Source organism: Schistocerca cancellata, chromosome 4 (genome assembly GCF_023864275.1).
Source record: "Schistocerca cancellata isolate TAMUIC-IGC-003103 chromosome 4, iqSchCanc2.1, whole genome shotgun sequence".
NCBI lineage: Eukaryota > Metazoa > Arthropoda > Insecta > Orthoptera > Acrididae > Schistocerca > Schistocerca cancellata.
Window position 1 is genome coordinate 138,297,244 of NC_064629.1, and position 26,314 is coordinate 138,323,557.

The window sequence follows — 26,314 nt, forward strand, 5'->3', positions numbered from 1 at the left end:
AAAGGGTGACATGGAGTTAAAACTAGGCAAGCATAAGTTTGCGAGGAAAGAGATAGAATTCTTGGGACATATTATCATACAGCCTGGAAGGATGCCAAAGAAAGCCAGGATAGAGGCTATAGCTAAGTGTCCTATCCCTAATAACAAGAAGCAATTGAAGTCCTTTTTATGAATGTGTAACTTCTACCAAAAGAAACATGCAACTTGGATGTCGAAACAGTATTGTGTCAAACATTTTCAGGAAATAAAGGATAGTGTGAATAACAGTGGATTACTATACCACCCAGATCCAACCTAGCCTTACTGTTTGCACACCGACATCAGTGACTACGTTGGTTTTTTATTTATTTATTTATTTACTTATTTATTTATTTATTTATTTATTTATTTTTTAGGAGTATAGTTTTTGCATTGAGGACATTTCACAAATACGAGCAGAGCTATGGTGTCACTGAAAGGGAATTTGCTAGGAGTTTTGTGGGCAGTCACCAAGTTCAAAAACTATCTACTGGGTCATGAAGTGGTTGTTTTCATTGACCATAAAGCACTGAGCTATATACACAAATGTAAATTGGTGAACTGCAGACTAATGAGATGGGCTGTGTCCCTACAGGAATTTAATTACAGCACACAACACACAAAGGGAACTTAGAATGTTGTGACTTATGCTTTCTCAAGATTACCAGTGAAAACAGACAGAGAGACATCAGGGAATTAGAGGAGAGGAAAATTTGAATAAATATTACAAAATGCATAAGGAATTTTGTTCTGAAGGGTAATCAAAAACAGTGATGAGTGGAAGTTATGTTTTCCAGAGGACTATGTCAATGATTTAATTCAGCATCTGCACTTGAGCTACCACTACTAAGCAGCTCAAAAATGCACTGACATAATAAGGGAAAATGCTATGTTCAATAACATGGTCAGACGAGTATGGAAACTACTTGAGAGCTGTGAAATCTGTCAGTGAGTTAAGATCAGCCAGGCACACAGTCAGGGACACACACACACAATGTATAATACTGGAGGTGAAAGGTCAGAGATCTGCTAGCAACTGATCTTTTTGGGCCACTGTCAACTGGAAGATTTATAATAGTGGATGTATTTAGTAAATATATCAAACTGTATGTGATCAATAAGCAACCACTAAGAGTCTCGTCTCCAAGTTCACACAAGACCATTTTCCTTTGATTGGTGTGCAAAAAGCTATTTTAATTAACAGTATATCTCAATAGGATATTCGATTGTTTTTCTGAAAATCATCTTAAATGGTTAATTATGACACTGTATGCTCATAACATGATTTTTTTCGCACTCTTGAATTTCAGTACCATCTTTAAAAAGATGGAAATGAATTTCAAATAATTTGAAAGAGCACTGAAATGCTCCATTTGAGTTACGTGATGCCTGTGACATCACTGACAAGCTTGCTGCTCCTATTGTCATGAAGCTAATTCACAGTGATATATTGTTTCTGAAAATTAGTTACAAATGGTGTGTAGTACCACACTTCATAAATACACCTATAAAAGCTACTGAAATACTGCTTTTGAATATTCCAAAGAATAAAAAGATGTGTGCCCGGTACCAGCAAAATGCCAAAATGTCGATGCACAAATTTCCTTACTTAAGAATGTCTTACACTCTGAAGTTCACATTAATTTACCTGTGACATACGCTTTCCCACTATTGCAAAACGGGACAGCATCATTCAATGAAATTAAACTAGCAGTGGTGATTGGGAGAACTGATTGGCATTATGTTCAATATTACACATATGCTTCAGTAGCTCATTTGGTAGATAGGTGGACAGTAATTGTTTATAAACTGTTATCTACTGGTCACTGGTTCAAAACCAGCCCAAAGAAAAACTTAACTTACTTGTAAACACCTCAACAGTCCTCTCCTAAGAAAACCAAATCACATTTACAGAACGTCACAAGATCAAACAGAGACATACGGAAGCAATGTTGAGTTTTCCCCATCATTCACATGCACTTACTTTTGCAATTGTTTTTCACCTAAATCGTTTTCGAGAAGATTTCTATTTAATGTGACCACACACTTTTTATTTTATTGGAAACAATCATTTTTTTATCTTTGTACTGTCCAACTAGGATCTTTATCGTTTTAAGTCTGCTTCACTGCTTCAGACACAGATGTTAGTTTCCACTCACAAACACCCCACCCCTTACATTGGTGTTATCTGCATGTTGTACATGCTTTACATCTTTCCAAATACAAAACCTCTCTGCCCCACACCTTGCTGTACTGTGGGCTTGTGGTGATACCTTCACCACTAGCAATGCTTTCCAAAAAAGTGAATTGTGTGTGCACACATTAAAATGCATTTATCCTCAGTTTTCCATTTATCCAACTAAAATTAATACAAAGCTATATATAATATATCCCACCATCAAAACAGCTACCACACTGAGTGCCTGATAATGCTATTATCGTATTTTGTGTAACGCTTTTAAAATTTTACGACCATGCCAGGATTCGAACTTTTTAAAAATTTATGGTGTCATCAGGATTTGAACCTGAGACCTTCTGATCAATTGTTAGACATGTTACCCATTGTGCCAATGACACATCCCATGCTGCATGACCTCTGCTGACTGTGTTGTATATGAATAAATCAACACTAAGATTTGCCAAGAATTTTATTGTGCTTTGGCTGGTAGTTCACAACTGCAGTGATAATGAACAATGGTACATTTTACAGGTTATGCTCATCTTAGTTTCTGAAAGTGTATTTCACATGAATCTGGTAATCGACAATTTAGATACAAAGATACGAATCCATTTTGTGCAAGTTTAATGATGTTGCAGAAATCAGGGAAAAGAATGCCCATTCTTGCACATATGGTCATTCTAGAAGGGTGGAGTGTAAATGCATTAACTTCCGGAAGGTTTCCACAACAATCAGCATTCACAAAATATCTTTCCATAGTTACTTAAAACGTGTTTTCTGTAACTAAATAGCTAAATTGTTTCCAGAAAAAGTACGGAAAAACTTAGTAATTTCAGCTAACACTCTTATAACACATGTACAGCTTTGTCTTACTCCTAGTCTTGCGGTGTCAGCACAGCTTCAATCAATAACGGAGCATTTTTGATTATGTGACCAACTCTTGAAATTTAATTATTTTTAAGATTCAATTAAAAAAATAACAATTTTTGTGACAATATTGACCAAAAATTCTATTTGAGTTTTATAATCACTCGTAATAACAACAATCCGTACCACATTTTTATCACAGGAAAATAGACTATTCACTAGTAATGATTGGATTAAATTTATAGACATTTCAGGGATAAAGCGTATAAGAATCTCAGGATATCATCCCTCAAGCAATCTGGCTGAATGATGCATGAGAGAATTGGGAAGGCTCTGCAGGACATACTGCAGCAATCAACATAGCTCTTTGGTGCAATATCTATAAGATTTTGAAACCATAAAAAACTGTGTACGGCAGCTCAATATGGTTTCACCATAGGGGATGGAGTTTGGTACCAAATCTGATCTCAGAACATGTTGATTTCCTCCCAAATAAAGAGATGATAAGAGAAGAGTTGGAAACATCTGTAAGGTAGAACAGGGAAAGAAGAGCAACGAGAAGAAAGCAGGCGTCAAAGAAAGGTGAAGGTGACCGAAATAAGAGTTGGGGTTTCGGTGATGGTCAGAACAAAGGAGAAGTCAAGTGAGCACAACAAGGAGACAAAGAATTTTTTAAAAATTATATTATGGGCCTTTTGAGGTAATGGCAATTCCGCATCCAAATGCGTACTGTTTGGTTTGTCCACAGACAAACAAAATACATGGGCTGAGAAATATAAATTAGATAAAGTTGAATAAGGAATGAGGATCATGATAGAATATGTTGAAGTGAGTAACACTGTAGAGGGCAATGTGTGTGTGTGTGTGTGTGTGTGTGTGTGTGTGTGTGTGTGTGTGTGTAGGAGAGAGAGAGAGAGAGAGAGAGAGAGAGAGAGAGAGAGAGAAATGTTATAGCATTTTGTGTGTGTCTGTCAAATGCATATTTCAAGATTTTGTTGTTGCTTAGATTTTAACCTTTCTCTAGTTGTTATACACACAGTGGGAGCAGAAACTGAGTCATTTGATTTATATGAGGGATATAGGTGGTGAGATTAACAGACAGTTTCCTTGTGAGGAGTGTGGGTTGGAGTTTGTTTTATTGATACTGAGAGGACTGCAACAATACCACAGCTGGGAATTATTATGCATTTTTCATTTTACTTTGAGAACTGAATCCCAAACCAAAGGTCTGATTTGTGCATTCCATAAGCTTTGCTTTGTTTTCATTGATGCTTTATCATAGAAAGATTTCAGTGATTATTAGTTTTATTTGGATATCATAGCTTGTTTAATATTTGGAGGTCTAAGTAAGTGTATGAATAAGAATGCAGTCACATTTGCTCGTGGATGCAGAGGGAGATACTTTGAATGTCAGTGAAGTGGACATTGGTTTGGACATACTGACTCACCAGTTGGAATAGTCAAGACTGATGAAGCAGTGAGTGCTGAAAGTTTGTGCTTTGAATAGTGAAAGTGGAAGTAGGGTACACATAGGGGTGTAAATGTTTCATTCGTGTAATATTCATTTGTGTTTTACAGGGGCAAAGAAGAATTTATTTATGACATTGACACAAACATTTGTTTTTTGAGAAATTGTCTATGGCATACGAGTAAGTTCATTCTAAAGCCATTATTGTATTTTTTTTTAAAAAAATCTTAAAACATTTTAAAAGGAAAATTTGCATTTTTCTGCATGTGGTTATTTAACATAGTACGGAAAGTAAGTTTAAGTATCTTCCACAACTTTGGCATATAGTTTACAATTATCTGTATATTTTGTAAATATTTTAGTTTCATTTACTTGTTACTTCATTTATTATGTATTATTTATAATTCATTTATTTTACATTGAAATGTCCACAGGGAACACTTACCATTCAATGGGGTTGTTTTATGTAAGTGTTGTTTTAAACCATAAACTCAAAGATATTATTTGCGCATGTCAGTTGTTTTCACTTTACGTCTGTACCCTTAGATATGGTACTCATGCACCACATGGAAATATGCCACAAATATGTGCCACATGTATTGAAGAATTTTCCATAGGAGTGAAACAGAATAATTATACTTATATTTCATTACAAACAGAGGTTAGTTGGTTGTTTTGGGGAAGGGGAAGCAGCACAAGTAGTGAGCGGCCCAGACACATGTTGATTAGTGTCTTTTCTGTTGGGGCAGTGCTGGAGTGTGAACGCGAACTCAACACGAATGAACCAGCTGCTTACATTAAACAAATCATAATGTAACACTAAGATTGGCAAAGAGCTGAGTAATTGTATCTTCTAGAGAGCCAATAAGTATACTGTAACTATGACAAGATTTTCGTATGACCTGGGTTGATCAGCATTCATTGTAACGTACACAACTCTTTTCAAATTGTTATAAGGTCAGTATGATTCACACTTTCCACATTTTCTCCTCTTCGACTTACCCAAGCCATATTAGCTTGCCAGCAAGGAGATGTGTAATGTTCAGTGCAATTCCATGCACCATAGGCCTACAACATGGATGCAAGTGGTGACATCACAGGGAAGACACTGAATCGGTAAAAGCTTTGAAATATTGTTGGGCACATTATGGGATATTGAATCTTACATGGAAAACATATTTGTGAGAAAGAAATTATTCCATAACCTGTGATGAAAATTGTCATGGAACAGAATCTTTCAGTGAGTGATTATATCAAACATTTTGGAAGTTCTTCCTTAGAATCATATAAAATTATGGTTTTACATAAACTTTTCATTATTCAAAAACTTCTGTGTGTGTACACTGATCGAGTAGGAGACATGCAAGATAATAACTAAATAAAAGCTGAAATCTTTAATTCTGCATTCAAAAACTCGTTAAGGCAAGGAGAACTTCCAATGCACAAACATTGCACTGCTTCAAATGCAGAAAAGCAGCACCTAAAGGTAAGCACTACTGGCTGAAGAATGACTAGTATTTGTGTAAGGGGATAACAGAACACACGTGATTAATTTAAATATTACATTGAGTGAGTAATGGAGTCATATTCTGAGACACTTTGTAACATGATATTTTGGAAAATCCAAAAGTTGAATGGAAGTAAGCACAAATTGTCCACATTCAAAAGAAGAATAACTACAAGTCACCATATGGACTATGGTAGATATGACATAGTGAACTACTATCAATTTTCCCTTTACTATCACATGTACATACGGCATGCAGGTAAAGAGGACTGTCGGTACACCTCTTAATTGGCGTAAATTTTTCTCATTAGGCAAGACCTGTGTCAGAAGACATAATATGTTTTTTGACTTTTTTAGTGGCATGGACACATCAACTTTTGTGAACAAGGCTCTCTGTGATGCACGCCATTTTTCTCGTAGCATGCCCAACTGTATTTTGTTAAACATTTCTGCGACACTCTCACAATGAACAAATCCTCTGGTAAAACAATTCCAGCAGCTTACAAAGAAAGTTGTTTAGGTTGATGGGCTGGTAGCTACCCACATCAAGTGGGTTTTGACCGGGTTTGGGCACCGGATAGATGGTGCTCTCCCGCAATTGTGGTGGAAAGATGCCATCGTACCAGATCCGGTTGGAGATGACAAGGAAATGTCACTTTAATCAGACAACAGATGTTGAATCATCTGACTGCGGATCCGATCCGACCAAGGAGCTGTATCAGGGCAATGTGCAAGGGCACTGATGAGCTCCCACTCTGTAAATGGGGTGTTATAGGGTTCACTGTGGTGTGTAGTGAATGAGAGGACTTGCTTTTCCATCTGCCGTTTGAGGGTGCAAATGGCTGTGGGGTAGTTCTCCAACACAGAGGCTCGAGCATAGTGCTCAACAAAGTGCTCGGCATTCGCGTTTGCACCGGTAGATAACATGCCATTGATGTTCCTGCCAGGGACACCTGGCGTATGATCTTCTTCCAGACTTGGGAAGGTGACATGGTAACCAATGGTCGACATGTACCTCTCCCAACACTCCTGGTTCTGTTGTTTTATAAGCTGGCGAACACGAGCACGGAGTCGCTTAAAAGCTATTAGGTGCTCTAGGGAAGGATGTCATTTATGTCACTGTAGAGCTCGATGATGCTCTTTTATTGCCTCAGTGACTTCCAGCGACCACCAAGGGCCTGTCTTTCACTGGGGGCACCCTAAAGAACGAGGGATCATGTTTTCCACTGCAGAAACGATTGTTGTAATGACCTGCTCAATGACAACATTGATGGCACCATGTGGGGGAGATTCAGTGGTGACAGCAGAGGTGAAGGCTTACCAGTCTGCCTTGTTTGACACCGGGGGAGTGACAGGAAGCTGGGGAAGTGGTCACTACCAAACAGGTTGTCATGTGCTCTCCAGTGGATAGATGGGAGAAGGCCAGGACTCCAAACAGAGAGATCAGTGGCGGAATATGTGCCATGTGTCACACTGAAATGTGTGGGGGCATCTGTATTTAAGAGGCAGAGGTCGAGTTGTGACAGTAAATTTTCGGCCTCCCTACCTCGGCCAGTAAGTATGGCACCACCCCACAAGGGGTTATGCGCGTTAAAATCTCCCAAAAGTAGGAAAGGTTTAGGGAATTGATCAATCAGTGTAGCCAATACGTTCAGGGAATTTGGGGTCGTATTCCTTAGCACTGAAGTTAGACCTTGGCTGCTTAGAGACTGCTGGTGTTTGATAACCAGCAAGAGATAACATACTACGCTTCATGGGGTGTCATCCGTCCTGATGCCACCCACTCCGACCCGGGGCCCTCCCCTTCAGGTACCAGCAAGCTGTAGCAAAGGCCATTGCCAGGAGTCCCGATGCCCCAGGGTGATGGGCATCTACTCCTTGGCATACGTTGGGAGTTAACGGTGCAGGCACCAGCAGAGCGATCCCTGTGTGGTCAGGGACCTACAACGAACAGGGTACATGGCGGCCCCACCACAACAGGCTGGCTACCATGCTGGATATCAGGTGCTAACGAGCAAAGAAGTCCATTATCATTGACAGCGCAGAAAGCGATATTGCACAGAGGATGGAGGAAAATGCACGCAGGAGGGTGACCTCGCCCAACACCTGGAGAATGAGCGAAAGTGCAGATCCATGTCGACGAAGGATGCGAGAGGTCTCAGCGCATGATGGACTCTATGCACCGTGTAAGGCGCCCTTCCCCAATTGGCCAGCTCTTCAGGAAAATTTTGAAAAATGGAGGTCAAAATCAGGGGACCATCCCATAAGGACCACATTAGTCGCATCTTATGATAGGCAGGAATACCTCGGGCCTATTCTAGCCCCCGGACCCGTAGGGGGGAATAATACATGAGATGGAGGTAGAAACTTATTGATTTCATGATAAAATGAACAGAATACACAGGTAACTGTTAAAACAGTGACACAGAATATGTGTTCTAACATGCCGAAACTGCATCACTTACACACAAAATAAATCTGAAATTACATAAAAATAGAAAATTGTCTGCGTTTTCATGATGACAAGCTGTATGAATTGTGGTTAATACAAAACTTCCAGCGCAAAATAATTGACAGCGTTATATGTGGCAAAAACGGCTGTATAACTATCTTATTTCCAAATTAGTATTGTAGGCCTAGTTATCATACAAGATTTTATCATGCCATAATATCTTTCAGGCATAATAATAAACACAAACCAAATGAAAATAACACATCCGGTGCTGAAACACATAAGGGTAAAACAAAAATTATCAAATGGTGTCCTATACAAGGAGGAAATTCTCTCCAATTTGCCTTTGCAAGAACGGAAAGTCGAAAGTGCTACAGCATTCAAAAGATGACTGTTACCACCAAGTGATGTGACAAACAAAATGCCTCTAAAGTGATGGATACAGTATTGTAATTGATATGGCTAGATTGCTCTTCAAATCTTACAAGTGCTGATTTTTCCTTGTGTGAGAATCTTTGCAATGTGTGATATTACACGTTATGCCAATAACGTAAGACAACACAAACAAATACTGTGTTTTTTTATAAGATTGTGACAGCATTCTTGTAAAGAAATTATTCAATCTGATTTTGTTTTCTGGATACACGTTCACATATGTGAGTAACAGCCGCAGACAATACAGTCCACACAGAATGAAATAATTAATCAATTTGTTGTTTTAAAATGTTACTGATAAATTTTTATGTTCATACAGACTCTTATTTTATTTTTAGCACCTTTGATTTTTATAATATGGTATCCCATATCACTTATCTCATGGTAACAAATGCAAAACAAAATTTAATAGTAAACTCAGACTTTTTGCAGATGACGCACTTTTTAAAAAAAATGAAGTACTATTTGAAAATATGCCTATGGCTACTATAACATTAACTCACAACAGGGATTAGTCGAATCATACATTTGTACGACTGTGTGTAACAATTTGTACGGATATGAAATCAAATGAGCATATGGCACAGTCATTGGTATGACAGGTGTCAGTTCAGTTCATTGGCAGGGTATTGAGAAAATGTAACTGATGTACCTTTAGTAACGATGCACGTTATTCAGAGAGTGTGTGTCCATACAGTTTACTGGCCCGCTTATAGAGGCTGCCTGGGTCAGCCCCCTGATGCACTCTAGTGAGCCGCCACAGAAACAGCATTAATTAAGTGATTGCAAATGAGTGCTTGGCCTGTTCTTTGTGATGTATTGCTGTTGTCCAGTCAATGTGTTAGCTGATGAACAAAACCTGTATCTTACGTGTTGCTCTATAAAGTACTATGTTCCATACATCATGTTTGTTCTTGCTATAACAGACTTGGCGATGAGTGAGGGTTATGTTTCTCCATGTGTTAGTGTCAGTGCTAAGCCACCCGACAAATATCTCGATGGAAGAAATACTCCAACATCTCACTGCTCAGCAGCAAGCTTTGTGGAGCAACAGAAGGCTCTCGCTATCACTCTCAATCAAGTGGTGTCTAAATGTTCGTAGCAGGTTACTCTCCCTTCATTGCAACTGTCACCCTTTGCAGTATATGATGAATCAGCTGAAGACTAGAACTTCAACAAGACACGATTACGCCAACATTTCCATGTTTTTCAGGTGAGCAATGCAAATGTGTGTACAGCTTTCTTTCTTTCCTGGCTTTCGCCATGCATGAATCATTTTTTGCGCCAGCTTGTGTCAGCCTGTACCTCTGCAAGAACCAGCCATCTTATCATTTAATGAAATGTGCAAGCTTCTCTCAATCTATTACTGTGACAGAATGCATGTCACTGCAAAACACACAGAATTTTACCATTGTCAGAAATGCCCAAACCAATCTTACAAAGCCTGGGCTGCAGAATTACATGGGTTGAGCCGTCATTGTAAATTTGTCGCTAGTACACATCACGAATCTTACACTGATCACATGATGTGGGGTGATACTATTCATCTGGCCCTGGATAGCGAAGCCCGTAAGAAAGTAGTTCATTGTGAGAATCTGACACTTACAAACATGCTCAGTACAGCAGAGCCCTTTGAAGTCTCACAGGCTGCAGGCGATCAGATTGTTGCATGGGGAGAGGTATCAGAAGTTGTTCAATCAACCCTTGTTAGGCACACTGCAAGTGTTCAGGATGATGAGAAAACCATTGCAGCAGTAAAACTTTCGACTCAGCATCACATGGGGCAGTGTTGGTTACGGCCACAGCAGCAACAGGCTGTGTCACAGCAGCAGATGCGTACCCCCCCCCCCCCCCTTCTGTCTTGCTCGTACTGCTTTGTCCAACACGAACATGCTGTGTGCCCTGAGTGTTGGGCAGTTTGCAACAATGTCAAAAGAAAGGCCACATTGCATTAGTGTGTAACTCTTCTTCAAACACTGTGGACACAGCAGTACTGATGGATATAAACTCTATCTCTACAATAGCTGTTTCCACAAACAAATTGTTTGACTTGCACATGTTTAATACACCACTAAAAATGCAAGTGGACACAGGAGCTGCAGTGACTTTAGTAAACCCACAAATACATGGACTTGGTCTCCCTCCCCTCATACAGGTTTCATGGAAGTTGGTTAGCTCCAATAAACAGTTCCCTGCTCTTGTATCTTACAAATCTGTTATTGGCCCTGTCATCTTCATTGTTGTAGACCATTCCCATCCAGCAGACCTGTTTGGGTTAGACGCATTTAATGGTTTCTGTTTCTCCATTGCTGTGGAGGTAAATTTAGTGTCAGATCAAGTTCTGTCTCTGTATTCCCCTGGGCTAGGTTGTGTTACCAGTTTTCGGGCCCACATTACCATGGAAGAGTCAGCCCGTCCTTGTTCTTTTTTTGGGCGTGACAGGTGCCTGTCACACTGCGTGGCTCTTTCACAGTCGAATTAGACCGTTTGATGTTGCTCAATGTCATTTGGCTTATTTCTTCCAGTGAATGGGCTACACCACCAGTCATCATTAAGATGCTGATGGGTACACTTCATCTCTGCAATTAATGCACAGTCCGTGATAAATACATACTCTTTGCCCCACCTTGACAAGTTGCTCGCAAAATTGTCAGGTGGCCACTACTTACCTGACTGATTTGTCGGAAGCATAAATCCAGCTCCCCTTGGATGAGGCCACTAGGTGCCTTCTCGTTGTCAGCACACCCTTCCGTCTATACCAATATCAATGGTTGCCTTTTGGCATTGCTAGTGCACCCACAAGTTTTCAGTTTTTTTTAGAACAGTTCACAGCTGCTGTACCCAGCTGCATCAATTACCTCAACAATATCTTTGTTTCGGTTTCTTTCACCAAAGACCACCTTAGCAATCTCTGATTGTCATTTTCCGGTTTACACTCTGTGAGTCTCAAGCACAATCTTGCCAAATCTCCATTTTTTCAGCCATCAATTGAGTACCTAGGTTTTGAGGTTTCTCACACAGGGGTCAAGCCATTGTATCACCATGCTGATGCAACTGCAGCTTTGCCGCAGCCAACCTCCAATAAGTCACCTCAGGTATTTCTGAATAAAGTTGTGTACGACCATAAGTTTTATCACACACATCCACTGCTGCTCTGCCACTGCACGTGCTTTTGCACAGAAATGTGCATTTTTTCTGGTCCCCCAACTTGTGATCGAGCATTTGCCTTGGTTAAATACAAGCTTCAATCTGCCCCAGGCATGGCCACTTTTCAGCCGGGTCAGCATCTCCTGTTGGCTACATATGCCTCTCGGTCCAGCCTTGCTGCAGTGCTGGCACACAAATAGATGCATGGATCTGAACAACCCACTTCTTAATCTTCTAAGACTAACTCCCACTCAGCAATGGTATTCTCAGATTGAAAAGGCGGCTTTAGCGATTCTGTTTGCCCTCAAGAAATTTCACGTCTTCTTGCATGGTTCTAAGTTCCATTTAATGATGGATCAGAGACCATTGGTTGCAATTTTTAACACTTTGTCTTTCGTGCTGGACAAGGCAGCGCATTGTTTGCAATGGTGGGCCCTCTTCCTCTCCCGTTATTTTTATCAGACCCATTACCAGCCAACAGCCCAACACGACAACGCTCACCTTCCAAACAGGTCGGACCCAGCATTCAATGAGGACGAGTTGCTTTGTTGCTATTTAGATACTGAGAACCAGAATGTGATTGATGGTTTTCCCATCACTAGTGCCATGACAGCATCAGCCGTTGTCACGAATCCTGTACTTAGGCGGGTCCTCTGGTTTGTGCCGCAAAATTGGTCAGAAAAAAACCCGGGTTGTGCCTCGGATCAAACCCGGGTTGTGCCTCGGATCAAACCCGGGTTGTGCCTCGGATCAAACCCGGGTTGTGCCTCGGATCCCTTGCTTAATTACTTCTTCATACAGCACTGCCTTTCTGTGTTTGACGGGGTTCTTTTGTTAAATAGGAGGACACTGCTCCCCAGCTTGCGATTGCTGCTTCCTTACGCTGTAATGTACTGCAGCTTCTGCATATTGGTCACTGGGGAACCTGTCGCACAATAGCTTTGACCCTCTGGCATGTGTATTGGCCACACATAGATGAGGACATTACATGACTTATCGCCACTTGCACTCACTGTATTCAGCAACAGGTGGCTCTGTAGTCATCTTTTTCACCGTGGCCAATGCCACAGTGCCCGTGGGAGCGTCTATATGTCCAATTTGCTGGGCCCTTCCTAAATCAGTATCGGCTCATTGTCTGTCCATGTCTTCAGCAGCCACTATTTCCGCCCTTTCCATGATTTTTTTTTTTTTAATGGGGGGGGGGGGGGTCAAATGGCTCTAAGCACTACTACTTAAACCTAACTAACCTAAGGACATCACACACATCCGTGTCCAAGGCAGGATTCGAACCTGCTAACGTGATTTTTGCAACTGAGGGACTCACGTATACCATGGTTACTGACAACAGCCCCCAGTTTGTTTCTCAAAAATTTGCATGTTTTTGTCAGGCTACTGGTGTTCACCATCTCACAGCTTCCCCGTTTCATCCACAACGTAATGGTGAGGCTGAATGCATTGTGCAGACATTTAAAACTCAGATGTAGAAGTATGTATCTGGCAGGTTCCCTGAAGCTGCTTTAGATCATTTTTTTAGTTCATACCATTTCACTAAGGTGGGGACAAGAGCCTGGCAGAGCTGCTACATGGATGCCAACCATGGACACTCCTTCACCTACTGCACGTGTCACCGTGTCTGCAACTGTTCTGGCTGGGTGCGACTGTTTGGGTTTGTGGTTCTGGCCACCAGCCAAATTGGGTTCCTGTCATCATCGAGCATTGCCATGGCCAGTGTCTGTGCATCGTCCGCAGTTCTTACGGGTGGATGTCCCATCAATTCAATCAGCTGCAGCCTGTCTCTGTAAAAGTTTTGCTACATCTGCAGAAAAATTTCACAGGCACACTCACTGCTCTTTAAGCTGTTTTATCACTTTGCCATTAATTTGATGAACAGCTTGTGTACGTGCTCACTTCAGCAGCTGTAGCTTGACAACTAATGGTCACAGCAAAATGAAGCTAATGCAAGTTTATTCTTTAAGCCTGCCAATAGGTGCACTCAGTAGCCGTAGCAAGCTCCTTCTGCCGGTTGACATGCTATTTCAAAAGGTTGGTCTTTTTTTAAGCAGTCCTCATATATCTCCTCCGTTATTTTAATCTCTTGTCCTGTTATTACCAACAGCCTGTCACCATATGGTTCTAAGAATGGTGATTCACGGCATAATGAGGTTGTGCTGAGCTGTTCTTTCTCAATCAACATCATTTGTTATACAATATAATGTGTCTAATTAAAGCAAAAAACTGTGATTATTCATTTTGACAGATTTCAGTGACAGTTGAAGACTCTTTGTACATTATTTACTTAATCACACCGTTAAAAACACATTGAATGTATTAGTATTGAACAGGCCTGGCCAATGTATGCGCTCCTGTAGCATGCTGACAATCCATGAGCACAGCAAGTCTGCTCAGCAATCTGGCTTCCCCCACCGCTGCGCTATTTCGAGCGGATGTGAGAGTGAGATGGATATATGTTGAAGGCTGCGCATGCGGGAGAGGAACAATGGTTTGCAACATAATAGAACTACTTCTAAGAACAAAAACTGCAGCATATTTTTATAAGCAGGATTTTATCACGTGTGTTTATTTTCAACTTTTTATTTTTCTGCCAAAGCAATAACTGTTATTACTTGATAAAATAAGTGCATTAGATGGTGCTAATAGGATGAACTGAACTTGAAAAGCTTTATGTACAGGCATTTAACATTAAGTTGTGATCTTTATAAACTTATACACATTTCAGTTTTATAATTTGTAATATATCCAGAACTATAGTTTGTGATACAGTCAACCATATGGACTTACGCAGATTTAAATCGGTGAAACCTGTACATTGGTGTTGTTGATTTCATAAAAGCAAGAAAAAGTTCGCACACAAGTGGTGGATTGAACAGTGAAATAACTTTATTGCCTTGTCTCTGCAGTTGAGGATATTGCTCTTGGGGTGACATTTCATAAAGTCTTGTAAATACCTGGACTGGACAAACAGGTCATTGAACTGAGAGCTACACTAAACATCTATCAGCTCAAATAAATCAAAATTTGTCTTCAGTTGTGCAATGGCTTAGAATCTCCTAGAGAAATCATGATGAAATATTTCAGTTAATAAAATATAGACAGTCATGTGTGGTCCACAAATGACTGCCTTGACTTATGGCAAACGTTCCAGGTCATGAATCTGAAGCTGTGTTTTCTTCCCCCCCTCCTTGGACTACCTTCTGTATGATGGTATTAATCTTGTCTCCCATATGTTACCAAATGATTCTCCCCTTGCATTAAGACACTTAATGATTTCAAATAATATATGATGTTGACCACAAAAATTTTTTGTCACCACTCAACTCACCCTTAACTCGGTTTTTGGCCTAATGACTACTTTCAGTTCAGACAGCATTCACTGCCATTCGTAAGAAGCCAAGTGCATCATATGGTCTTTCTGGATGGTGTTGTAATGATGTCCAAGTATTTTTCCAACCCATAATAGTGCGATGGCATATTTAGCACTTTACATGGCATTTCAATTATATGAAAATTAAGGAAATTCCCATTCGGCATTGAACAATGTGGCTTTTCCACTTTTTATTTTTAGATAAGTGCCATAATATTCCTTATGCAGAAAGTAAATGTGAGTTGCCAGCAAACTGCTTGGCGTCTGACAAGGCAAATGCTTTGCTCAAGTGGCATCCAGCTGCAGCCTTGCTTTTTCTCCTCCTCCTAAACCCTCAGTTCCACTCACCGCTGCGCTTGGAGTGCTAGGCAGGAGCACTCGCACTCATGGAGCGCTGTTTAGCCAGGACCGGTATAAAAATACCTAACTTTCTAAATGTTGCTAACAAGAGCACTGTACAAATTACATAATCATTGTTCATTCAATGTCTGTGAAGAATCCTACAGCCAAATTTCTCAGCTTTTACAATCAAACCTCATTCCAGTGTTTTGAGTAATGTAAGTAACATTTGTGGTATCCACAAACTTTAAAACAGGAAACAAAATGCAGTATAACTAACACTAATATATAATAACATGTGAAAATATCTTTAGCAATTTTGTAAATTACTGCCAAGCAAAATATCAAAATCTCACTAATAAAGGGAATTACCAGAAAGTGAGGAAAGAATTCTTGCACTGGAGTGTGTTGCAAGTGCTGAAGGTGCAGAATCTCCCATAACAAAGCCACTGCCACTAGCACGAGAGCGGGGTTGTCCACAATAAACTCCCACCTGCGCTTGTTCCTGTTTAACGGTGTCTTCTGCTCTCCGTTTCATTTCACATCACACTGATTTGAACTGAAAACAACACAAAATTTCATTAATTAGATTGTACAAATTTAGAAAGACATTTAAACATTTAACTGCCAAACTTAACAACTATTTTACTCGACTGCAATACATGTCGCCGGAATACGTGGTATATGAATGGCACAAAACAAAACTTTACTCTTTCAGTGTCTTGAAATTATGGCTCAAACAAAATGGATGAAAAAGATCTCTCCCCTTCTTAATTGTGATGATTCTTGTGGTTGACAGCGCAGTACGCAGGATGGGGTACTACGGGGGTGACATTTTGGAAACAAAGGAAAGACAAACAGCAAAAGTCTTTTGTGAATGAGAATAACAGGAGAGCATTTTTGACTATGGCTGATTTTACACCTCTTTATGTGATAACAGATTTTATGCAGACAGCAGGATTCTGTAGTGTTGTTCTCAAGGGAATTGTAAATGAAAAGAGGCTGAATGGTCAGAGGAGAAAAAACTGACACAGTAACTTTATTCAAAATATATCACTGTTCTTTTATGTATAAGGCCCACTGGTAAAATTGGTTCACACCCAATCACCGAAGTTAAGCAACAAAGGGTCCAGCTAGTACTTTGATGGGTTACTGTTGAGGCAAAATTGGGTGCCGTTGGTTTTAAGGACATGCAAGTTGAAGAAGTGGTGTCCAATTGAGAGACTTGCACCAGGTCATGGTGCCACACAAACCTTTTTTTTTTTTTTTTTTTTTTTTTTTTTTTTTTTTTTTTTTAATTTAGAAAACTTGTAGATGTCAATTGGCAAGAAGAAAATATGACTGTCTCCAGTGAGTAGTGTGCAATAGTATACACAGAACTTGTACCAGTGAACTCCTGATTCTTTAAAGAATCAAACTCTTGTGTGGGAACAGCTTCAATCGTCTGATTACTTAGCGTTAAATATTTGCCATTAAGCATGTAATGGAAGTGAGAAAAAGTTTAGGAAAGGTTTGAAATTATGCTTAAAGTTCGTTGAAAGTCACTAAGAGCTCGCATTATGAGACATCAGATGAATATAAACTGCGTAATTTGTGCTTCATTTTAAGTAAAAGCTAGTTTTCCACACATGTAAATGTTTATGACTTCACATCTTCTGAAATGTGTGTTGTACAATGATATAATATTGTAGGTACATTCTGTAGTATACATGGATATTGTGTACAAACTATGATGCAAATAGAATTAGTAGTAAAGAGGTAATAAATTAAAACATCATGCCTGATGCTGCTGTTTTACTGCGTGAACAGTGGAAAAGTGGTAAGCAATGAAATTTTTCCTTTCATTTTTTTGTGGGAAGTGTCAGTGAGAAAAAGGTTTGAAAAGCTTTGAAATTGTGTGTAAACTTTCTTCGAAATCAGTAAGTTCTCTTATTCTCAAATAATGAATGAATAAAGTTTGGGCACGTGCGCACCATCAGTTATGTTGCCCCGAGACAAACACACAGTTTCTAACTGTAATACTTGCTTCATTGTATCAAACTATTAAAATAAGATTCTACCTCTTAATGAATAGATTATGACAGCAATTAATTTTTTTTTAAATTTGATCAAAAATTAATCAAATTTTATTGCCCCTGGCAGGCATTAGATAAGAATCCTGAAAATGGGTCTGGGTAGCACACCCAAGGTTGGTTGGTTGGTTGGTTCAAAGGCGGGAGAAGGGACCACACTATGAGGTCATCAGTCCCTTGTTCCTAATAAAACAATGCCACAAATGTGAGAATAAAATGGACGAAACATATAACACAAAACGGAAAGAAAGGAAAAGCAAGAAGAACGAAGGGACGGCAACGAACACTATAATGAACAAATGAGGACAAGAAAACAACAGAGACGCTAGAAACAGAAGAGAGTAAAACATGAAAGAAGATTACAGTGGCTGGCAACCACGAGGATAGAAAGGGAAAGACAGCCACTCTGCAATACATTAAAACCTCCATCCTAAAAGCACTAGGGTGGAGGACACAGAGAGACAAAGGACATGCTCTAAAACCTATATAGAAGTATAAATCCCACTCTCACAGATAAAACATAAAACTAAATCTGCTGTGGATGCATTGTCACCCAACACCGAAGGTAGGGTGCCAGGAAAGCTAAAAGTCTGCCGCAGAGCGGATAAAAGTGGGCAGTCCAGCAAGAGGTGGACAACTGTCATTTGGGAGCCACAACGACACTGAGGTGGGTCCTCGCGACGGAGTAGGTATCCATGCGTTAGCCACGTATGGCCAATGCGGAGCCGGCAGAGGACAACTGATTCCCTGCGAGAGGCCTGCATGGATGACTTCCACACATTCATAGTCTCCTTAATGACACGCAGTTTGTTGTGCATGCTGTTATGCCATTCCGTCTCCCAAAGCTGAAAAACCCTGTGGTGTAAGACAGCACACAGGTCAGCTTCGGAGATGCCTATCTCCAGAAACAGTTCCCGTGGTGCCTGTTTGGCCAGTCTGTCAGCAAGTTCGTTGTTGGGGATTCTGACATGTCCTGGGGTCCACACAAACACCAAGGAATGGCAGGACTGTTCCATGGCATAGATGGACTCCTGAATGGAGGCTACCAGAGGGTGGCAAGGGTTGCACTGGTCGATAGCTTGTAGGCTGCTCAATGAACCAGTACACAGGAGAAACGACTCGCCAGGGTATGAGCAGATGTACTCAAAAGCATGAGATATGGCCACCAGCTCTGCAGTGAAAACACTGCAACCAACTTGCAAGGAGTGCTGTTCAATATGTACTCCATGAACATATGCAAAGCCTACGTGACCATCAGCCATTGAGCCATCGGTGTAAACCACTTCAGAGCTACGGAACATGTCAAGAATCGAGAGGAAGTGACAGCGGAGAGCGGCGGGGTTAACGGAGTCCTTAGGGCCATGCAAAAGGTCCAGAAGAAGCTGCAGCTGAGGCATATACCATAGAGGTGTACATGAACGGACCACAAGTAGAGGTGGTAAAGGGAAGGACTCCAGTTTGGAAAGAAGGGACCGCACACAAACGGCAATCGTTAGCCCCGATCTGGGCCGCCAATGCGGGAGATGGACTGGCACGGGTGGGAAAACGAGACAGTAATTCGGATGCTCAATGGAACTATGAATGTGTGCGGTGTAACTGGTAAGCAGTTGCGCACGTCTGATCTACAGTGGAGGGACACCAGCCTTCACCAGTACGCTGGTCACCGGACTCGTCCTAAGAGCTCCTGTCGCTAATCAAACCCCACAATGGTGCACAGGGTTGAGTAAATGCAATTCTGAAGGCGCTGCCAAACCATAAACCACACTCCCATAGTCAATTCGGGATTGGACAAGGGCTCTGTAGAGCTGCAGCAGCGTACAGCGATCTGCATTCCAATTGGTGTTGCTCAGGCAATGGAGGGAATTGAAGTGCTGCCAACACTTCTGATTAAGTTGACAAAGGTGAGGGAGCCAACTCAGTTCAGCATTGAAAACCAGTCCTAGGAATTGATATGTCCCACTACAGTGAGTAGATCGTCATTAAGGTAAAGTGTGGGTTCCACATGAACGGTACGACGCCGACAGAAGTGCATGACACACGACTTTGCAGCTGAAAACTGGAAGCCGTGTGCTAGAGCCCATGATTGCGCCTTGTAGATGGCTCCCTGAAGGCGCCGCTCAGCAACAACAGTACTGGAGCAGCAGTACGAAATGCAGAAGTTGTCTGCATACAGAGAAGGTGAAACAGAGGGCCCAACAACTGCTGCTAAAGTGTTAATGGCCACTAAAAATAGAGACACACTCAATATAGAGCCCTGCGGGACTCCATTCTCCCGGATATCGATGAAACTATGGGAGTCACCAACATGGACACAAAAGTACGGAGCAACAGGAAGTTTTGGATACAAATCGGAAGTGGTCCCCGGAGACTCCACTCATACAATGTGGCAAGGATATGATGCCGCCAAGTCAAAAAAGATTGCAATCAGGTGTTGCCATCTGGAAAAGGCTGTTCGGATGGCAGACTCGATGGACACAAGATAATCAGTGGTAGAGCGACGCTGGCGGAAGCCGCCCTGACATGGAGAGAGCAAACCACGTAACTCCAGGACCCGACCCAACCGTCGACATACCATACGTTCCAGCAGCTTACAAAGAACATTGGTGAGGCTGATGGGCCGATAGCTATCCACATCAAACGGGTTTTTACCGGGTTTGAGCACTGGAATGATGGTGCTCTCCCGCCAATGCGATGGAAAGATGCCATTGCACCAGATCCGGTTGAAGATGACGAGTCGATGTCGCTTGTAGTCAGATGAAGGATGTTTAATCATCTGGCTGTGGACGCGATCACGCCCAGGAGCTGTGTCGGGGCAATGTGCAAGGGCACTGAGGAGCTATCAATCTGTAAATGGGGCGTTATAGGATTCACTGCTGCGTGTAGTGAATGAGAGAACGTTTCCTTCCAGCCTCTGTTTGAGTATGTGAAAGGCTGGGGGGGGGGGGGGGGGGGTAATTCTCCGACACAGAAGCTCAAGCAAAGTGCTTGGCAATTGCGTTTGTGTTGGAACATAACTCGCCATTTATGGTATCACCGGGGACAGCTGTTGGGGTCTGGTACCCAAAATGACATTTAATCTATGCCCAGACTTGGGAAAGTGACGTATGGCACCCAATGGTCAAGATGTATCTCTCCCAACACTCCTGCTTCCATTATTTGATAAGATAGTGAACACGGTACGGAGCCGTTTAAAGGCTACGAGGTGCTCCAGGGAAGGGTGCCGCTTATAGCACTGTAAAGTTCGCCAACCCTCCTTAATTGCTTCAGCGACTTCCGGTGACCATCAAGGGACTGCCTTACACCTCGGGCACCCTAAAGAACCAGGGATCACATTCTCTGCTGCTAGTCATCTGCACAACCACCACATTGATGTTACCGTGTGGGAGAGATTCAATGGTGACAGCAGAGGTGAAATATCCCCAGTCCGCCATGTTCAAAGCCCATCTGGGCAGGCATCCATGAGCCTAATGCTGGGGCAGTGACAGGAAGATGGGGAAGTGGTCACTACCACACAGGTCGTCATGTGCTCTCCCGTGGATAGATGGGAAAAGTTCTGGGCTGCAAATTGATAAATCAATGGCCAAGTAACTACAATGAGCCACACTGAAAAGTGTGGCGGCCCCAGTATTTAAGAGGCAGAGGTCGAACTGCAACAGTAAAGTTTCGACATCTCTGCCTCGGCCAGTAAGCATGGTACCACCCCACAAGGGGTTATGAGCATTAAAATCACCCAGAAGTAGGAAAGGTTTAGGGAGCTGATCAATCAGTGCAGCTAATACATTCAGGGGTACTGCACCACCTGGAGGAAGATATACATTGCAGACAGTTATTTCCTGCATCATCCTTATTCTGAAAACCACAGCTTCAAGAGGGGTTTGAAGGGGCATGGGTTCACTACAGACTGAGTTTAGGACACAAACGCAAACTACTCCTGACCCTCTATTATAGTCACTAGAGTTCCTGTAATATCCCTTATAGCTGCGGAGGGCAGGGGTCCACATTGGGGGGAACCAGGTTTCCTGGAGGGAAATGCAGATCACAGGTGTAAAGCTCAACAATTGCCATAGCTCAGCCAACCACCGCAATTCCACTGGAGGATGACATCGTGAGACTGGGAAGGCATGGAACATTCAATGAGGCAGCTTACGCATCAAGAGTCACCTGCTGCCACCAATTTATTGCCTGAGCAGTCTATATCCATTGTGTCTGAGGATCTGGCGAGATCTAGATCCTCAGCGGATGCCAAAATCTCCACCCCATCCTCACCCGGAGAGCTTGTAGGTAGCGGTGGCGTGGGTGCCACCGCAATTTCCTTGGTCTTAGGGGTTTTCTTATTGGGTTTCTATTGCTGCTTCTTGGGTTTCCTTGGCTGGGAGGGATTCACCTCCGGGGCTGAGGATGAGTGTGAAGCAACCGAGGATGAGCGTGAAGCCCTACAACCAGCTGTTTTTGGGCTCTTCAGCCACTGGCAGGTGTCGGCTTTCCCACTAGAAGAAACCTGAGAAGGGAGTGACCCAAGGGACCCCTACCTAGCGAGAGAAGCAAAAGAAGACTCATGCTTCTCCGGCTTAGAAGTGCGGACGGACATCCCCGATGGTTGGGGGGTTGTTGCTCGCAAAGTAGGTGGTGCAGAAGCAACAGAGAAGGATATGCCCCCCACCATCAAGGGGGCAGGTGTAGTCTTCCAGCTCTGAGAGGTGACCTGGGTTGGCGGAGCTGATGGTGTCAGAACGGTTGTAGCGGCATCGTAAGACGATGTCATACGCACAGGATGCAGGTGTTCAAATTTTCTCTTAGCCTCAGTGTAGGACAGTCAGTCCAGGGTCTTGTACTCCATGATTTTCCTTTCTTTCTGGAGAATCCTGCAGTCAGGAAATGGTGCTCTCCACAGCTGACACAGATGGGAGGCGGGGCACATAGAGTATTGGGATGTGATGGGCATCCGCAATCTCGGCATGTGACACTGGAAGTACAGCGGGAAGACATATCGCCGAACTTCCAGCACTTAAAGCACTGCATCGGGGGAGGGATATAGGGGATTACAACACACTGGTAGATCATATCCTTGACCTTTTCGGGTAATGTGTCACCTTCGCAGGCCAAAATGAAGGCACTGGTGACAACCTGATTATACTTTGGACCTTGTGGACACGTCGGATGAAATGTACACCTTGCCACTCTAAATTGGCGTGCAGCTCATCGTCGTACTGCAAAATGTCTCTGTGAAATATGATACCCTGTACCATATTTAAGCTCTTATGGGGCATGATGGTTACAGAAACATCCCCCAGCTTGTCACAAGCGAGTAACTCCTGTGACTGGGCAGAGGATGCTGTTTTGATCAAGACTGACCCAGATCTCATTTTGGACAAGCCCTCCAGCTCCTCAAAATTGTCCTCTAAATGCTCAACAAAAAACTGAGGCTTCATTGTCATGAAAGATTTCCCATCAGCTCTCGAACATACAAGGTACCGGGGCGAATAAGATCTGCTGCCATCCTTAGCCTGACGTTCCTCCCATGGCGTGGCCAGGGATGGGAACAATTTGAGGTCGTCCTTTTGTGCATTGAATTGAGCTCGTGATCGCTTGGAGACTGCTGGTGTTTCACCACCAGCAAGAGATGATGGACTACGCTTCATTGCATGTCATCCGCCCTGATGCTACCCACTCCGACCAGGGGCCCTCCCCACAGGCGCCACCCAGCCACAGCAAAGGCCACCTGACAGGATGGCCATTGCTAGGAGTCCCGATGCCCCAGGGAGATGGGCATCTACCCCTTGGGATACGTGGGAGTTAACGGCGCAGGCATCAGTAGAGCAATCCCTGTGTGGTCAGGGGGCTACAACCAACAGGGTACATGGCGGCCCCACCACAACAGACTGGCTACTGTGCTGGATATCAGGTACAAAGAAGTCCATGGTCATCATCGGCGCAGAAATACGCTAAAATATATTCCTTTGCGTAGAAATTTGGTTAATGCAAAACACAATTTAGAAATGAAATTATATACATTATGAAACAAATAATTAGTATCTTTGGCTGTTTAAGCACATCAATAATGACAAATTCATAATATTAAAAATGAGTATGCTGATTAAAACTGTCACTGTTATTGGCAAAAATGTCTTTGGCACAAGCTACTAAACCAGTAAATGAGGCAAATTAAATTATATGAAAAAGATAGCAGTCACATTAATTACTGTGAAACACTGTACATTAGAGATAAATTTACTATGAAGGGTATTTGGTCTTCTGTAGTGCAATGCCGCTTATGATCAGCAGGACCTGATGTCAGTCCAGCAATAAATAAATAAAAGTAAGCTCTACTGGGCATCTTACATCATATAAATACACAGTGTCTCTCCTAAGGGTCATCAGGTACATTTTCTCTAATGTTCCGGCAGATATTCGCAATTCTGTTTTTGCAAAGTGTAATTGCAGACAAATGCTGCTCAACACGTATTTTGTTTGACACACTGCTACAAACAAAATTATTTTTGAAGTGCAATTTTACATGCCCATTCGACAGAGTGGTCCCAAATTAGTCTAGTATGATATTCGTCTTATTGATAGGTGTATTAACAGGGACAGAATAACCAGCACATCAGCAGTGACAGCACAGCCTGGGCCCATGCTGACTGCTGCTGCTATGTTGCAGCACTGCTCAGTCACTGCTACAGTATTGGTTATTCTCCCTGTTAATACATGCTGGTAAAATGAATATCACACGAGACTAATTTGGGACTGCTATATCGAATGAGCATATAAAATATTGAATTAAAACTAATTTTGTTTGTAACAAGAAACTAAGCAACACTTTCCATCGGCACTGAGCATCGTATGAAAGATGTGATGAGCAGTATTTGTTCGGATTGATTCCTGCTATATGCTGCAAAAACGAAATTGCAAATTTCTGCCTGAACACCAGAGAAAATGCACCTCACACAGAGTATATACACAGGGTTTAACTAAATTCCCTTTACAGGTATTGAGGGCTTGTAGAGGGGACCAACACAGTTAAGTTTAGCATAGGAACCCATGTCCAGAAATGTACCATTTTCACACAGATATTTGCAATTCTGTTTTTCCAAATGTGCAACACCACAACACACATGCAAATCTCCAGCAATTTCAGCACCACTGACTAGGGTATTACATGTGTCATCCAAGATCATCTGATGTCTCATGCCCACTACAAGTCTGTTTTAATGGCTCTGAGCACTATGGGACTCAACATCTGAGGTCATCAGTACCCTAGAACTTAGAACTACTTAAACCTAACTAACCTAAGGACATCACACACATCCATGCCCGAGGCAGGATTCGAACCTGCGACCGTAGCAGTGGCGCGGTTCCAGACTGAAGCGCCTAGAACCGCACGGCCACCACGGCCGGCCAACAAGTCTGTTTACATGCCACTGAGTTGAGTTTGTGACTTGCCCCCAGAGGCTTTTACCTGTTGCAGTGCTTGTGGTCTTTGTTCATATTGTACTACTGTACCCACCCAGAGCGGTTTGCATTTGCTGTTGTGCTTGTGGTTCTTGTTCATACTGCACTACTGTAGAGTAGTGATCGTCCACAATAGCATAGAATCCAAGCTGTAAGTACATTTCATTTTTAGTGTGTTGCTGGTGACCATGGTGGATCTAGACCAACAATTTAGCAAAAAGTTGACATATTGCGGTGGTCTGATTGCTTCACCTGCATGTTCTCTCAACTTGGACCCACTGGACTACTACCTGTGGGATCACATGATTATGAGACCCCTGTGGCATCCAAGGAAGACCTGACTGTGCAGGTTATGGCTGCAGCAGATACTGGAGGACCAGGGGCTGGCAATCGTGTGCATCCAAACACAGTACGGAAGTGTCTTATCTGTGTTAACGTCGGTAGTTGTCACAATGAGACCTACATGTAAGTGGACCCAGATGACAAGCAGCAGGCGTCAGAGAACAACGTGTGTCGTGGGACTTTCCATGCAGCAGAAAAACGGTATATTTCCAGACATGAGTTCCTATGCTAAACTTAACTGTCTTGGTCTCCACTACAAGTCGTCAAATTCTGTAAAGGGAATTTGGTTACACCTTGCTTTATGTTATGAGGGAGGATCAGGAAGTAACGCACAATAATTTTTGCCTCCCCTGGTATTGCAGCTCAAATGTTGAAATTTTACAATGATCTACTTTGAAGTTTACACTACAGAGGGTATTTTGTTTCCATGTTCAGCTCTAGGGAGAGAAGCCCAAACTACGAAACACACATGGCACACATGTTACTATCGTCAACATGTAAAGGCCAGTGTGAAGCTTAGAAATTCGCCACGCTACAGACAGCCAGTAATAGCTGCAACCCCACAGAATGTCGGAGCCACTGAAGCAGGCATTTTGAACAATCAGCATTTGCAATTGTGAATCTTATTGCAGCAGTTCATCATTTCCTATGGTTCAG

The 26,314-nt window shown here is 42.3% G+C and overlaps 1 protein-coding gene across 1 annotated transcript in view; it reads right to left on the reverse strand.

Moving 5' to 3' along the window:
• The window catches only part of LOC126183926 (paired amphipathic helix protein Sin3b-like), a 280,872-nt gene that overhangs the window by 225,695 nt on the left and 28,863 nt on the right, over positions 1-26,314 (reverse strand). Inside the window, exon 2 of the mRNA XM_049926273.1 lies at positions 16,167-16,353. Within this exon, the coding sequence (XP_049782230.1) occupies positions 16,167-16,332 (166 nt within the window). The 5' untranslated portion in view covers positions 16,333-16,353. The remainder of the gene's footprint in view (positions 1-16,166; positions 16,354-26,314) is intronic.